We start from the raw sequence: 17,518 nt of genomic DNA, 5'->3' as shown, positions 1-17,518 counted from the left end.
GAAGTGCAGGGCCCGATTCGAATAGTTTCAATTGGGCCCCGGCAGGGATGACTCACCTGGCAGCACTCCGGGTTTTCGCTCCGGGTCTTCCGCAGCAATGAAGGACCCGCCGCCAAAATGCTGCTGAAGACCCGGAGCGACTGAAGGACACGTCACCGAAGTCCCAGAGTGCCGCTGGGTGAGTAAAAATTAAAAAGGCGCCTAAGTTAAGCGCTTTTCTTTAGGGCACGGGGCCCAATTCAAGAGAATCGGCCTAAAGCTGGCCCTGGGTACTAGCCTGTCCAGAAATAGGAATCTTTAGTTTTTGGTTGACTTTCTGACACAGTGTGTGTGTGTACAACACACTAATGTAATGTACAGTATTAGAGCAATAAACAGATTCTTAGGATATGGCTACACTTACAGTTGTACAGTGCTGGGAGTTACAGCTGTCTTCGTACAGCTGTGTAGGGAAAGCACTGCAGTGTGGCCACACTGACAGCTACCAGCGCTGCAGTGTGGCCACATTTGCAGAGCTGTTGGGAGTGGTGCATTGTGGGCAGCTATCCCAGCATTCAAGTGGCTGCAACGTGCTTTTCAAAAGAGGGGAGTGAGGGGGAACGTGGGGGAGAGAGAGAGAGTGGATTTTTGGATCCGTCAGCTCCCTGCCTTGCAAGTTCTAAGGACTGGAACATACACATCACCAACCTGAAATCAATTTAAAAGTTTTGAGATCTTCCCCCACCCCTCTCTTATTCACTAAATGCAAATTATGCACTCCTAAATAGCCTTCAGACCACATAAGCAGCTACTCAACACGGACTCCCCCCCCCACCTGTGACTTCTCTCTTCAAGCAAACAGCTGTGAACCTTCCAAAGCAATTCCCCTGCCTGCCTCCACTCGCTCCAGCAAACAGGAGCTGTGTTTGTTTTTTAGATAAGCAGCTCGGGGGAGCTCGGAGTTCAGCCATTCTTCTGGTTTGTTGTGAGCAGGCATTTTGGGATACCTCCTAATACCCTGGAGGCCAATAACAGCGCTTTTGGTGGCCACGCTTGATAAGCATAGCTGCATCACCAGCGCTGCAATTGTTACAGACCAGGTGTACAGCCAGCGCTGCAGCCAGGGAGTTGCAGCGCTGGATGTGCCTTCCAGGTCTGGACAGTAACTAAGTTGCAGCGCTGTAAAACCACCACCAGCGCTGCAACTCTCCAGTGTAGCCAAGTCCTTACTGAAATTCCCCCTCTACAACTGTACATGTCCACACGAAATTATAGGAAGACAGTACACTGACCTCATGAATTACTTCCAATACCAGTTTTCAGCAGTGATAACAGCAAATATCTATTAACACAGCTTTCAAAATTAGTATTTATCACATAGTCTTGTATAACTAGGAGTCTTCTGCTACGAATACTTCACTTCTAATGCTAATGAATCACTGCTACCTTGAAAAAGGTCTCGCCTGAATCAGCAGACAAGCTAGCAAGAAAGCACTCCACAATCTGACTAATCCATTTACCTCCTCCTGTTGCGTGCAGGTGTGTTGCATCGTTCCCCTGAGAAGTGATGTTGGTTGGGTCGAGCTGAAGGAGGCTGCCTATTTGATGTCATCTCCCATGGTCGCATTGGCGGTGATGGGGCTGGTGATGCTGCTGTATAGTCAAAGACTGAATGAGAAAGGCGTTGTCTCTTAGGACTCGGACTATCTTCACTCTATGCAAATGTAAAAAATAAACGCACCTGAGTGATTCATACCACAGACACACTGTTCTGTATTACTACTTCAGTTTACATCTGTGGGGAAATAAAACAGAAGCAGACTCTATACATTCAAAACAAAATACCACTTGAAGTTAAATATCTAGTTGTCACATCATGAAGGCAATGGATTCTACAATTATTTTACAGCTTTCCCACCCCAAATACATTTTTATTACAGAATTCAGTGCAGTATTTAAAAAAATTCTAATGTTGAGGTAGAAACAAAGTTACCAGAGACACAAAGCTAAAAAATGTCTGTTTCAAGAGAGTGAGGGCTTTTTTTGGATATATGGGCTCTTCCAAAAATGTTGCTGGCTAATCACCAATTTCATGCCAATGGGATCCACATTTGTCAATCATTAAATAGTCTGCCATATGGAGTTCTAGCTCAGCATGCGCACCTCATATCCACCAGGAGGATGATCACGATACAGCTTATTAGATATGTGATTTGTACTGCAGGCAATTTTAGTTCTGCTAACTCAGCTCAGCTTGTCCTTTAACTTGTTAGCACAAGACTGGCAATTAACAAGTGTAAAAAGAATTTGACAAAAGTGTCAGCTATGTCAATGTAATTTTTACTTTAAAAAGTTATCTGATTGGATACCTTTTTCCTATCTGACCACCTATTTTGCTGACACAAAGAATTCTAATTGACTACAGGAGGCCAAATTGCTCCAACACCTCCTGTGTTGACAACACCTCAAATTTTATTACCTGACAGAATAGGTATTGGGTAACTATCTCCCAACATCTTCTGTGGAAAGGCAACTGATGCCGAGAAAATTCAGCTTCTCTGCTACAGCCTTGTCTGTCTCAATTTCATTTTTTACTCTCTGATAGTCCAGTTGACCTACTCATTCTTTGCAAGCTTTCTGCTTCACATATATTTTAAAACTGCATCTCTCTGTGGCTATTTAACTCTTCAAAAATCCCTGCCTTCATAAAATAAACATATGTATATATTTCATCTGCCATGGTTTATGTTATTTTTATTAGTTTCACTAATTTTGCATTTACATTTTCAGAAGAATACTTGGTTTAGCTTGAATACTCTCTTCATCTCTGACAACTAACCACATCTCTTTTACCTTCCCATTTCCTTTTCAGTTTAGGGATATGCACAGTCTTCATATCTATTATAGGCTAAAGATTTTACTTTCCTAAGTTTTGACCTCAGGGCCTTTTTGATCAGCTCCCTTCCCTCCTCAATCTCCCTTTCTAAAGCTAAGTGCATAGTGACAGGTTTATTTTTTATATGAAATTCCTCCCTGAGGATGCAGTACTTCATTTATAATCACTAATAGCTGTAAGGCTACAGTTACTTTGAGATACAGGAGTTGGTCAAAAGTTAAGAGTAAGTAAAAAAAACCACCTTTCCTCTTGTGTGCTTTAGGACTAGGTATTCCAAGAAGTCCTCTAGTAAATCAAGCAACCATTTCCCTAAACCTTGCCCTGTTGTGATGTTTGGATGCTGGTAATTGACATTTCCCATTATCATCATTTCACTGATTTAGTTGCTTCTTTGGCCTCCCTCAACACTATACATTCAAAACCTCTTCCAGATCAGACCACCAACTGCCTGACTTTACTAGAGATAAGGAAGGAGAAAAGGGTGCAGCATAAAAGCACAGTAAGCAGTACCTGAGCAGTACCTTTGACATGCTTCAAGTTCCTACTTTGTTTTTAAATTTATGTTTAAAGTTAGTGTTGTGAAGAATGAGGCAAGTCATGAAGGCAGGGTTCTATGGTTCGTGGCCAAAATGAGAGTTTTCAAAGACAGTTTTGGAAACAGGAACTTGTATGCTTAAGGTGAGTGGGTCAGATCCAGAGAGGTATATGTACCGATAGGTCAATAGGGCAAAAAGGCCAGGCACGCTTGGAGGCTATAGAGAACCATACGAAAACAAACAGGTGCAGATGGGAGGATGAGATGAAAGGATTCAGTAAGCTGGCAGAGGGGGCAAAGCTTAGTGAATGGTAACAGGTATTCATTGTATTCACCTCTGTTGGTGACAGTGGGGAGTTTTCAAACTACTGTTTGGCTAATAAACTTTGATTGGTAATGCCATGTATCTGGCACCTTTCCTTAGCACTAAATTTATGCTTAAATACCCCTTCCCCCACCCCCTACCTCTCCAAATGTCCAAAAAAGCATATTTATCCTGGAATACTGGTTCTTTTGATTATTTTGTCTCTGAAGAGATGCACTCCAAACACAAAAGACAGCTCATGAGTTTATAGGAGATGACAGAGATGTACCAAACTATCAAGCTGCTAGGCGGTTACCCTTCATCATTCCAAATTATTATTTAGTATATCTACTCCAAACTCCATAATATGTGCTAATTGCCTTCTATGTTAATCAACAGTATTTCCATCCCAACTTGTCCATTAGAAAGAAAATAATGATAAAATCGTTTTCTGAACTACATATAAAAGCATGCTTTTAAAACCTAATTATGTTTTTCTGAGCTGGAAAAAAAATAACCTAAAGCTAAGTCCTAACTTCTTCATAAATTAGTGTCATTAAGAAAAAAACATTGGTGCTTTTTCTTGGCTTTAATTAAGAAACCAATTCTCATGAGATGATTGTAACAGGGTTACAAGAACATATTGCAAAGAGTAACATGGAATTAGTGGCAGAAACATCCCATACAAATTAAGATCTATTTACATTTCAACTACACTGAACTCATGGCAGAGCTAGCTACAAACAGTATAATATTGCAGTCTATAATACCTTAAGTTGGCAAATGCAGTGCTATATTTGTACAGTATGTCATTTGTTGCAACATTTACATCTCCTCAAATTTCATGCCAATATTTAACAGGCCAGCTCAGAGTCCCTGGACTACCTCCTTTGCTGACAGGCCATTCTGCGTTGTCTGATTTTGCTGCGGCCAAACAAGCAGCAAGAACAGAATGACACTGGCCCGATAGCTGTGGAAGATGCAGTTTATTTTTATTAGTTACATAAATTAAAAATTGATACGACAAAAGCCAGAAACTAAAAGATTGCACTGATTCAAACATGAATTTCTAGGAGTGCAAACAACATCTGCACAAAACACAGCACATTTCATACATCAAAGCACCAATGTCAGAAAGACTTCATGACAGGAATCCCATGTTACCACTGAAAGATGAAGTTTATGCCAAGGCAGAATTAGGATTGAAATTAAATCCACAAGAGTCAGGAAAATCACAATTAACGTTCCCCGAGCAAATCTATATCCCTTCCCTTGTAAATGTGCACTATGATACCTTATCATGTAGACACACCAGTAGTGAGCCATGACATTATCTAGCAAAGAATTAAACCCATTTGTAAAATGCATCCTTCTCTTATACTATTTAGTATGAATTGGAGTGGAATCCCGATACGTTGTTGACGCGACCATTCGTTATGCTTTTGAATACTTTTTACAGCCATTCTATATGATTTATGTTAATGCCGCTCATCTTTGTGCTCTTATGAGAAAGGGTAAGTTGCTAGTTTAGACTTTTTACAAAAGCAGATGTTTTTACCAAGACAATAATATTGTCATAACATTTGATGTGGTCTCCTTTCCCCCTTAAATTGTAAAGGTTACATGGAGCTTTCTGTATCTCAGTAGCTGTGTGCGCCAGCTGACAGCTTGAAAATGTTACAAAACTTAAGACAAGGCCTAAGATGCCTCTGCCTCCCTGATCCCCTGCACATACTCGCACAGCTGGGTCCTGCAGATTTAGGGTAAATGATGGTAGATGCTGCTAGGAGGCAGAAGGGAGCCACCTCCAAATACCCACAGAGTAAGACAGCTAAGGGACTCCACTTGGAGGGAAGGAGATCAACATAGGCTCTTCCCCAGGCCATGTGGCTAAAGGAGGCTGAAGAGCTGAGAGTGAATTCCTGACAGCAGTAAAGCAGGGCAGCAATACCCGACAGAAGAGACTAAAGGTATGGCTACACTTGCAGCTGTACAGCGCTGCTGTGGGAGCGCTCCCGCGGCAGCGCTTTGAAGTGCGAGTGTGGTCACGGCACCAGCACTGGGAGAGAGCTCTCCCAGCGCTGCAGGTACTCCACTTCCCCGTGGGGATTAGCTTACAGCACTGGGGCACCGTTTACACTGGTGCTTTACAGCACTGTAACTTGCTGCGCTCAGGGGGGTGTTTTTTCACATCCCTGAGCAAGAAAGTTGCAGCGCTGTAAAGCGCCAGTGTAAGCAAGGCCTGATTGCTGCTTTTGGACTACACTTATCCAGTTTGTAGGTTTAGGGCCACAATCCTTGATTAGGCTGCAAGATGTCAGGGGTCAAAGCCCACTTGAGTCCACTGAGCGTACTTGTTTTTGGCTTGCACTGGCATGCAGACAGACTAGAGACGGAAAAAATGTTTCTGAATATAGTTTATACAATTCTGTACACAAATTTGCATAGTCCCATGAGAGTTTTTTAAAGAAACTGATGACATACATCAGAATATCACTTTACTTTAAGCACTGTAACGCCTCCAAATAAATAAATAAATATTTATACATTAAAAATGTGAAGCCTCTTCCTAAAGAAAGATCTTTCAAATAAAAGGAATCAAAGATGTTACAGGTATGTCCAGGCTTAATGGATAAAGACCATTAGAGGTAGGTGTTTCTCCTACAGGAAAACATGACATGAAAAAGTACATGAAGAAGTTAACTATGTTGAACTTTGAATCCGATTATGATCTCCTGACAACCAGTTAAACTGAATTACACCGAGACATTTGTACCTCATTTTCAACTTGCAAGACTCAAGACAATATTGCATTGATTTGTATTCTGGCGTTACAATCAGAAATTAGTAATTTTTAAAATGAATGCTTAGCTCAGGGGCGGCCAAACTGCGGCTCGTGAGCCACATGTGACTCTTTTACAGTTAAAGTGCAGCTACCGGAATCCCCTCTACTCCCCCCGCATTCTCCACCTACTAGACCGGGGGAAAGGGAGAGGAGGGGAAGAGATAGAGCTCGAGACTTCTGCCTTGCAGCAGGGTGGTGGGGTATGGGTTTCTACTCAGCAGAGTGGTGGATCTCAGGGCTTCAGCCCTGTGGGTTGCGCCTGACAGATCTTGGGGCTTCAGCAGGAGTGGGACTGAAGCCCCGAGACCCACAGATGCCTCCTGTGGGGCAGAAGCCCTGAACCCCAGCAGGCACACCCTGGCTCTCAAACTTCTGAAGATTGTCGTATGTGGTTCAGAGGGTCAGTAAGTTTGGCCACCCCTGGCTTAGCTCATACAGAACATAGCAGAAACTGTGAGAAACCTGCAGGGAAACCCTAAATTTTCTACTTGAGCAGATATCTATCGTCGCTGCTCATGGAGTATTGCTCATCTCACAGACCAACAGGAGCCAAAAATGCTACTGACAGGACACCAACACGGATGCTGACCTCTTTGTCAATTATGAGCCGGCTTTTCACTGGTTTTAGCAAGTGTCTCTTTAATATAAGGTTTTGTATTTCACAAAATTTTCAGGTTTTTAATTTTAAAAGAAATGCATCCCAGATCTTAGATTAAAACAGATCCTGAATCTTCCCCGTCCTGCAAATTCAGGGCTATCAAGCTATATAAAACTACTACTTCTACATTAGACCTCAACATAATCACAAAAAAATATAGTGTAATATATTTATTTTATTCTCCACTATGAATTAATTATTCAGTGGAAAGATGGAGTTTTACAAAATAAATCTGATTCATGTCAGTTTTTGCACAGATGAAGATACCTGCACTTAGCAGTTTTACAGCTCAGCCATAGTCTGCACTACATTATCAGAATACATAACCTAGCAGGGCTTGGTAATTAAATTGCAATCTGCATCAGAGACTAAAAAATAAAGTTTATGAAGATTTATAGGCAGCCATATGCTTTGTAAGAAATTAACAGCCAAATATTCCAAATTCAGATTTTTCTGAACCAAATTAGAAGCACTAAATCTGAATTTAAAAGCGATAAAGTTATCTTCCTGGAGTACTGATAACACGGCAAGAGTCTTGTGTTTGCAGATATTCAACATCACGTGGCAGCACTGTAAAAAGAGCTCCTTTAAGAAGTTTTAACATTATCTGGGTGTTTGTGGTACAGCAGTGAGGAAAAGCTGATTTTATCAAACTACTGAATTAACCAATGACCAGGTAGCTGACTTACTAGACAGCAGAATATTAAAGCTACCCTCTTTCCTGTCCTCCTTCTGTCCCTTTTTCCTTCCATTTTACCCAAGTTTTCTTTTTATCGTTTTTTTTTTTTTTTTAAGGAAGGTGTGACGGGTTGCCCCCCTTCAGGATGCCACCTGATGTGCTGAGATACCACTGAGCCCGCCTGTTCTGCCAGCCTGGGCCCCCTTTAACCTGTCTTGCTGAGCCAGGCTATTAAAACCTCCTCTAACACTCAGGGCCACTGTCAACTATAGAACACCACAAACACTGAGATCAACTCTGGGAACACTCCACTTAAGGGACTTGCCCCAGCACTCAGGTGCCCACCTCCCTTGGAGTGCAGACCCAAAGGTATATTATGAAATCTTCCTCCTCCCTCAATGTGGAGGATGGTATGTACAGCCTCTTACCCTCCCCTCAACCCCCCATATGAATTGCACAAACTGGGTTATATTATAAACGAGTAACAAGTTTAACATAAAAGGTAGATTTTAATCACAGAAAAATCAGAAGATTAGGGTTGGAGGGGACCTCAGGAGGGCTTTAGTCCAACCCTCTGCTCAAAGCAGGCCCACCCCAACTAAATCCTCCCAGCCAGGGCTTTGTCAAGAAGGGCCTTAAAAACCTCTAAAGATGGAGATTCCACCACCTCCCCTAGGGAACCCATTCCAGTGCTTCACCACCCTCCTAGTGAAAAAGTTTTTTCCTAATATCCAACCTAGACCTCCCCCACTGCAACTTGAGACCATTGCTCTTTGTTCTGTAATCTGCCATCAGTGAGAACAGCTGAGCTCCACCACCCTCTTTGGAACCCCCCTTCAGGTAGTTGAAGGCTGCAATCAGGGAGTTCCTCTTGGATAGCCCATTCTACATAAAGATCATGCAGTGTGTAAACCTTTATGCCGTCTAGAAAAGGCTATATGAGGCTGCTTCAGAGCCTATTAATCCTGATATTTAGTTGGTCTGAGGTGGTCACTACAGAACAATGGAATGTACATCCTTTTCCACACAGGTTAAGGGTGCTGTTTCAGCAGGATTCCTAATTCCTGTTGTCACAAGACCACCCAAGTTTGGTCTTGAATTCAAAAAGTGGTTCAAATCAAAGAACAAGATCAGATTCCTCTTCTATTTGCATCTGTTACTGCATTACTCCTCCTTCACTCTAGTCACTCTGCTTCCTCAAACTGCAATCTTTAGAAGTTTTTCCTGCAAGGACAAGTCCTGACACAAAGATGTTCTGTCAACCTGAAAGTATTTTCAGCTTGAGATCCACCCCAGACAAATCAAGGTGATCCAGCAAGACTTTCAACAGGTGACAACTTTACAGGGTGTCTGCTCCTCTCCAACTCCCTTAGGCTCGTCTACACGGGGGTGGGGGAAATCGATCTAAGATACGCAATTTCAGCTATGAGAATAGCGTAGCTGAAGTTGATGTATCTTAGATCAACTTACATTGACTTACTTCACATCCTCGTGGTGAGGGATCGACGGCTGCCACTCCCCTGTCAACTCCACTTCTGCCTCTTGCCCTGGTGGAGTTCCGGAGTCGACGGGAGCGAGTTCTGGGATCGATGTATCCCTGGGAATGCTTCTGCTCTTTCCAGTGGTGTTAAAATGTTCCCTTCCCTGAAAATCTCCATCCACCTTTAGTTTAGTCTCAAATGCTATAATATCCCTCGCAGACATATAAACTAATTTAAACAAATAAGCTGCATTACATAAAGAACTCAACACTGCACCATTTCCACCCTCTGAATATAGTGTCCCTCGGGAGGATAACTTAGAGCTTAGTCGAAGGATAAGATTTTAAAAAGCATGCCATTGAAAGGCACGCTAGAGTAAGAACAACCATTTTCTCTGCAATACCTGCTTGCATTTTCTCATTGGACACAGGGCCAAGCAAACAGTAACGTAGGCATTCAATTCTGTCACATCCTACTATACTGAGCAGCTGACCAGGTGAAACCATCTGTCAGCCTGGAGGATCCAGAACCTGGAAAAAAGTCAGGAAACTTTCTTTTTGGGGAAGGGAAGGGTGAGTAAGGGGGAATTCACTGGTAAGGAACATTCTACATTTTTAAAGTGTCGTTAAGGATAAAAATGAGTCAAACCGCACTCAGACCTGTACGAAGCAGATACAGACAGCAAAAAACATACAAGCCAAGTGCTAGCCAAATAAGTAAACAAATAAAATTAATAAGTGAGAGGATGAGACTGATTTTTAAAAACAGAATTATGAAATTAGTGGAGGAAGTGACAAACAGATGTCCTACATTTGGTTTTTAATAAAGCATTTGATATGGTCTCAATCCTAATTAAAATATAAATTCACAATGGTTTGGGTAGGATCACTTGCGTACAATGAAAACTGACTTAAAGACAAAAAATGATAAATGACAATATCTAGTATCTGTGTAGATACTTGTAGTATGCCCACCACCACTATAGTAACTGAGCCCCTCAAACTTTCTACTAAGCTTACATTTGATTGGCAGTGTAAAAAATCCTATAGTGCTAGGGAGTGTACAGTGGAGTACCAGTGGGACTGATGTTAGCACTGCTTTGATAAAATCTCTATTAATCTGGAGAGAAAAGTAAACATATGACAAGATTTGCATATGTTACTAAATTAGAAAGTTGTTAACATCGATCACAATGGAAATACAAGAGGACCAACACAAAATGTGGGTATAAAATAAAGTGAGATTTAGTTTGGAAAAATGTGAGAGGAAAGATTGGTGTGACCATAATCCTAAATATATACATGCAGAGTCAGGGAGAAATCTGGGAAACAACAATGCTGAAGACTGATGCTTGACATTATCAGTGTTAAATGGGTGGATGTCATTTTGCATGTAGGCAAAAGTTTTCACTAGAACCCCAAACATTTTCCCCAGTGTCCATCCCAGCAGAATCACCCCACAATAAAAAGCTGTATACATAATATGCAAACTGAAAACAAGATCATTTTATTTCACAAAACCACTATGAACAAAGCATTTGCATTATATTTTATCCATCATCCCCCATGTCTGACTGGGGCAGCTAGTTAGCATGCTGTTCTTATCTACCTACAATCATATTTCATCCTTACCTTTCTATTTAATGCATGAAAAACAGTCAGGTATAATTTGATAGCAAACTACAGTACAACACAGCTCATGAGGGTTGAAGGTATAATTGCTCTCCCCTTCCTACCTGCTGCCAGACACCAAAGACATGCTAGATTTCTTCAGAGATCAATTAATCTTAGCCCATATTTCCCCCCAGGCCTTGAAGCTGTGTCTGCAAATCATTTACAAAAGCCAGTTGTAGCCTGCCCATCAAATCTGGGGCAATGCATATTTCAGTACACTCCCACAGAAGCTCTCATAACCAAGTCATTCCCAGACCTGGGCCTCTGATATAAGCCCATGAATGTAAACTTAACAGCCTTCCCCTCTGCACTTTCAAAGAAAGTCGGCGTCCCTTCCTGGGTCTGAAAAATGTCCCCTTCCATAGGCTACACTCACAGCGATCCTTCCCCCTCATCTGCCTTTATAGCCCACACTTATTACCTGTATGTGAGAAATCTAATTTTATCAATCTCTCATTTAACATCTTGTAGGATGGTATGTGAACTGAGAATGAACTAAAATGGTTACTTTTATTGCATTCCTTGGTATTTCAAAGCATCGACAAGTAAGTGCTATAAATTAACACCTCGTCCTCTCTATTTTTCACTGTAGTGACCAGTATCACACCAAGGAATTCCTGGAGAAGGGAAGAGGGTGGGGGCCTTGGGCACAAGATGCCAAGTGGTGGAACACTGACCAGAGAGCAAGAGAAACTAAAAAGCAAACAAGAACTTTTCCTGGACATCCAAGGGGAGATGAAAAAAGTCCGACAGAATACTACAGGTCAGGGAGGACTAGACCAGAACTACTTATTTTATGTAAACAGGCTAGGTTCAGATAGGAAGATAACATATGCTGGACTATTTCACAAACAAGAGGGAAATCAGACTTGAGGCCTGAATTCCAGAGAGGAATATTTAATGTAAAGGCTAAAGAGATAGTTGTGCTATCATATACCTAAGCCCTGCACCTGTTCTTCCACCACTTGTCTAATCTATACCACTGACTCAGACCCCCACCACATATTGGACTGCCCCAAACTTCCAGCTCCCTTATGCCCATTCCAAAGACATTCCAACCCATCACATGAATGAGGCAAAGAAAACTGGAATCTCCAAGCCATGCATTAAGTCCTCTTATTATACAACCCCTATTGCTACTGTGGCCAAATCTGTTATCCTAACTGGACATTGTAGCTGGCTTCCATGCTTATTATACAAGTGAATTCTGAAAGACTAAAATACGGCATGATTTATGTTCTCTTTATAAGGATATGATTTGCTATATTGACCTTAAACTCCTTCAACCTAATTAATACAAGTTAATAAATCATGAGAAACTAGCACAGACAGCTGAAGTCCACCACCAAAGCACAGATCCTTCATAAAGCTGCAATTACTAATTATTTCCCCATCAATATATGTAATTACCACACCATACAAATCAAGTCAGTGGGATAACTGATAAAACTTAACATACAAGACAGAGAAAGCAGCAACAAGGTAACAAGAAATGCCTTCACAAAAACACAACTGTAATATTTAGTTTGCAGATCTACACGATCCATCCTCAATTTGCCCCTATCAGTTTGAAATTATGTGCCCAGCATTTTTAAGGTATACCGCACACTAACAACAAAGATGTGCTAACAGAAGCAACAGCTCTTGTGAAAACAGTTTGTCTGGTCTACTGCACTTCAGTGGTGTCAAGTCCTGCTGCCCCTAACTCCACTGCAGAACAACATTTTTGCTTCTACATATGTTATGCAAAACTGCAACTGGCAAATATTTCAATCATTACACATTCCTCTCTGACCCATCATCACACGTCAAGACATTTCCACCGAGAAAGCAAGGTTCTGCCACAAAAAGATCACTCCTGGAACCTGAAAGTCATCTTTGTTTTGTTGCTACTGATTTCATAGATGTTAGAGATTAAAAAAGGGGTGTGTCACTGTGTACCATGCCAAATCAGGAGTCCCCTCCACCCCTTTTGGTTTTAGCACTAGGTTCCACTTCAGCACTGAGTGCTTCATGGAACATCAGCTTTCTCTCCGAAACCCTTTACAAACCTTTTCCCCTACTGGTACTCATGCTAAAAGTCCTCCTTTAGGTGAGTGAGGGAGAATCACAAGTGGAGACCCTAGCTTCTCCTCTATACAGAAGCAGAAAATGAGAATCTGTATGTCTGTTCACCAACTTAAATGTGCCAGTGGTGAGAGTGGGACAAATCTTAAACACTCAAAAGGGGTCTCTGTGACATAGAAACAAGGAAAACTATCCACCTAACAGGCCTCATGGAGCAGGTGCCTATGTCTCAAGAAGCAAACAGCATCATCACCCTCATCTGCAAGGTGTACAACTGAAAAGACAACATCTGTGTATTTGGCTTCATTAGCCATAGCAAAAGTGGTTCTGTGGGGGTCACCCAAAACCACAGTGGGGAACAAAGTTCCGTTTTGATAAATCCAGATATTTTTTAAAATTATGACATCCTGGCTTTTCTTGGCCACTTCCTATGAACCTGCCATGATGGCCCAGTGAGGCCTGTATTACCACTAGTTGAGTACCCCTTTTCTGCCAATGTACTCCTGAGTTTGAGGATGGAGGAAGTGGGGAAAGATGGAGTACAACACGGGTTCAACAAGAAATCCAACTGCTTAAATCCCTTAATCTCTGGCACACTGGCCTCCACGATCACATGCTCAGAAGAGTATTCAGACCCCCTCCAAGCAGGTCTTTTTCACCTACTTTCTAGGATTCACGCCTGAGTGCATTTTTACCTCTTGGCAAAAGAGTCCTGTTTTGGCAGCTGACTGGTATTGGTCAATGTGCATAATTCCGCAACAAGATGAGCCACGCTCACAAGGCTCAGGAAAAAACTAGTCTACAAAAAAACAAACTATTGATATTAATGCCAGTAACATGTCCCTGCAAAGCTTTTTGATCTTGTGATCTCACTATTAGAACATAGAGGCAACAGGAGAAGAAAGATGGAGACAGGTACTTCTCTCTCCAGGAGGTAAAATATTCACTGAGAAGTGAGACAGTTTTGATACATGGAAAACATTGTTCAAACTAGTCTTTGAAAACAATATTGTAGGAAAACAATGGTCTGCTAGCAAAATATTTCAAATTTGCACAGCGCTTTTCAGGTCTGGGAAAGGTATTCAGAATGTCACACCTAAATACAAGGTGAAGTGGGAGGTTAACACCTCTACAGCCTACTGCTTGAAAGCTTGTCTCACACCCACAGAATTTCGTCCAATAAAAGATATTACCTTACCCACCTTGTGTCTCTAATATCCTGGGACCAACATGGATACAACATCATTGCAAACAGCAAAATATTTGTGAAGATTAGCTCAAGAAAAAAATCTGCAGAATAAGGCCATTTACTATGGATCAGTATCCATTAATCAGCAATAAATAGTGTCATACTGGGTCACACCAGTCCAGAGGTCTATTCTGTCCCTGACAGTGCCAGGTGTCCTAGAAGGCAGCGGTGGCTATGTTTACACTACACAGCTTTTAGAGACATGACTGTGCCACCACAGCCATGATGCTTAAAGTCACACAGTGAACCCACTGTTTGTCAGGTCTCCTGCCAACAAAAAACTTCTACCCTCAATGAGCGGAGTTTGCCTTGTCAACAGAAGAGCACTCCTGCCAACAACGTGCTGTTCACACTGGCATTTGTCACATTAAAAGTTTTGCTTCGAGGGGGATGCAAGGGAACACCTCTGAAAGAAAAAAAATGTATCGTTCTATTGCCAGTATAGACACAGCTGGAATATGAAATCATGTCATGGACAATTATGATATAAACCAACTGCTAATAAGGTTAGCAAGAAGCTAGGAGTTTATATCATGAAGCATAAAGGTCTATATTCCTAAATTTATTTATTTTTATTCTGCATAATGTAACTCAATGTTCTTATTTTTACATGTCTTTAATGTTCCCCCTTTACTGTATATAAGCTGTCAGTCCCCTCGGACCCACCATAAAGAAGGAAGTCCATCCGTTTTCTATCCATCACATATCTAACATAATGCCAGAGTGCACTGCCAGTGTCCTTAAATATATACACCTTTTCTACAAACCAAATTAGATAAAGGTTTTTTTTTGTGGTAGAACAATGTACTTATTAACATTACTATTTATTTTTTCTTTATTGTGGGTGTGAAAGGAAAAAAAGTGCAATCATTAAATCTCAGCGTGACAGGTGAAAAGCTCTTGATCTATAAATAAAACAAGACATTTCCTTTTAATATGCTCTCAAAATTCTAGCCCTAAATAAGCCTTAAACAGAGCTACTAAGAAAGGCAAATATAGGCAATAAACTTAAATTTAAAAGCAAGGTTCTTGTGGTAGTGAACAAAATTGCAAGTTTAGGAGTTTGTGAATAAAGTGACTGTTCCTAGGCTAGTAATATTACACAGTATGCTTCCTTCAGGACGACAGATACAAGATAGTCCAACTGGATTTATGGCTGCTAAGTGAAACAGACTGCATGCTCAACTTCTGGTATTTTACGAAGAGATTCAGCCACCTCGGGTCAAACTGGCAACATACATACTCACTCCACCACAGCCTACTGGGTCCCAGGAATAAGACATCTGGAACAAACACTCAGTTCATACTAGAGGGAAGTGGGAGATGGCTCCCATTTTCTGAGTGCTGACTGACAGCGAGTGTCAAATTGTTGAGTTTCCTGAGCTGAAGATGGAGACAGGTAAAGTTGAGGGATCCAGGGGAACAGGGGGCACACTGAAGAAAAAAAGAAATTCTAATGTACTCCTCCAAAACCACTAAGAGAACCTAAATACAAAAGGTAATCCTGTTTCAGCTAAAAGGGACAGGAACTTCACCCCTGGATCCTAACAGGACTTTGGCTGTTGGGGAGTAGCAGCAGTAATATTAGATTCTTATTTATAACAGGAGCATTGCTGGAATTTTGTCTGGTTGGGCTTGTTTCTGGTATAGGATTGTCTGATAAAGGAACATACTTTAGCTCTACTTCTTTACGTGGTTGCTTATTTTCTTTTATCTTACATCTTACTCCCCAGTCACCCCTCACACAACTCCCCCCCTCAGGTTCCCATCCCCCAACGAACCCTTCCTCCTCCACAACTCAGGCCTGGTCTATACCTAAAACATTGTGACACATTCCCCAGGGTACAATCTGGACTGTGTTGCCTCAGTTCTCCAACCTGGGGAGCATTTTACACTGCTTCATTGTGCAACCAACCACTCCTGGTCTGCACTCACATAGCCTCTAGCATGTAAACTATTCCCAGCACAGTCATCTGAATGCTCTTAGCTAGCCAGTCTTGAATTATTTTGCAGAGTTACATCAGCATATTCCCAGTCCCAGACTTGTTCCCAAAAATGTGCATCTTGAACTGCCCAGCTCCTTCCTTCTGGACAATACAAGCTCATAAAAAGTCCACCATGTCATTAACAGAAAATGATATGCATAAATCCTGTTACTTCAAATGAAGCTTCTCAAACACTCCCATCCAAACACACATTGGATTAGATAAAAATAATAAAACGAATATATCAACTACAGATAGATTTTAAGTGATTCATGCAATGAGGTATAAAAGTCAGAATTGGTTACAAAGAAATAAAAGGTAAAATGCAAACTAACACCTAATTTAACAAGTTAAGTGAACTTAAAGCCAAGGGATGTGCTGACAGCCTTCCTGCAGCCCCCATTCGCCTGGAACAGCAAACCACAGCCAGTGGGAGCCGCAATCAGCCAAATCTGCGGACACGGCAGGTAAACAGACTGGCATGGCCCACCAAGGGGCTTACCCTGGCAGGCTGCATGCTAAAGGTTGCCGATCCCTGGTCTACACAGCAGCGCAGCTGCATGACTTGTAGGGTAGACATAGGTTTCATATGATTTAGCAATGTTGGATCTTCCCCTGCAAAGCATGCTTGTGGCTTCTGTCAACTCTGAACTGTTTTCCTTTCCCAGGCCACTTATTCAGCACTTCTGTTGGCCATTACCACACAATGAGACTACCCATCACTGGGAATAGCACTCTGCAGTGCTACCAAAGGAAAAGCTGCACAAATCAGGTCGATTAATAACAGTGCAGAAGCAATCAAGTCCCAATCAATGGCTTCTCCATCCATGCTGGGGCTTATTCTTAGGCAGCAGGAGAATGGCAACTCCCATGCAGCAATGCAGGACTTGCACAGAAAAAGCATAAAAATATGTGCAGGTCGAGAGATCTGCCCCAGCTGGAATACATGCAACAGACAGTAATTAGAAAGAAGTCTTGCTTAAAGAATGTTATGATGAAGTTAAAAATCAGACTTAGAATGGAAATCAAGATACAGCATTAACTACAGTCTAAATATAAAATTCATTGTGCCAGATTAGCACTTTACATATGCCAATTTGCTTATTAATCGCTATGAATTAAAATCTTCTTTTGATATTAGAATAGGTGAAAATGTACATATAATAA

General features: G+C 41.6%; 1 protein-coding gene across 2 annotated transcripts in view; it reads right to left on the bottom strand.

Moving 5' to 3' along the window:
• The window catches only part of RNF38 (ring finger protein 38), a 219,225-nt gene that overhangs the window by 58,014 nt on the left and 143,693 nt on the right, over positions 1-17,518 (bottom strand). For both annotated transcript variants that reach the window (XM_050943104.1, XM_050943105.1), the window contains one exon: positions 1,500-1,693. In XM_050943104.1, the coding sequence (XP_050799061.1) occupies positions 1,500-1,606 (107 nt within the window). In that variant the 5' untranslated portion in view covers positions 1,607-1,693. The remainder of the gene's footprint in view (positions 1-1,499; positions 1,694-17,518) is intronic.

The sequence above is a fragment of the Gopherus flavomarginatus genome, chromosome 3 (assembly GCF_025201925.1).
Source record: "Gopherus flavomarginatus isolate rGopFla2 chromosome 3, rGopFla2.mat.asm, whole genome shotgun sequence".
Taxonomy (NCBI): Eukaryota; Metazoa; Chordata; order Testudines; family Testudinidae; genus Gopherus; species Gopherus flavomarginatus.
The sequence above is the reverse complement of the archived record's forward strand: the minus strand, read 5'-3'. Positions and strand labels throughout refer to the sequence as shown.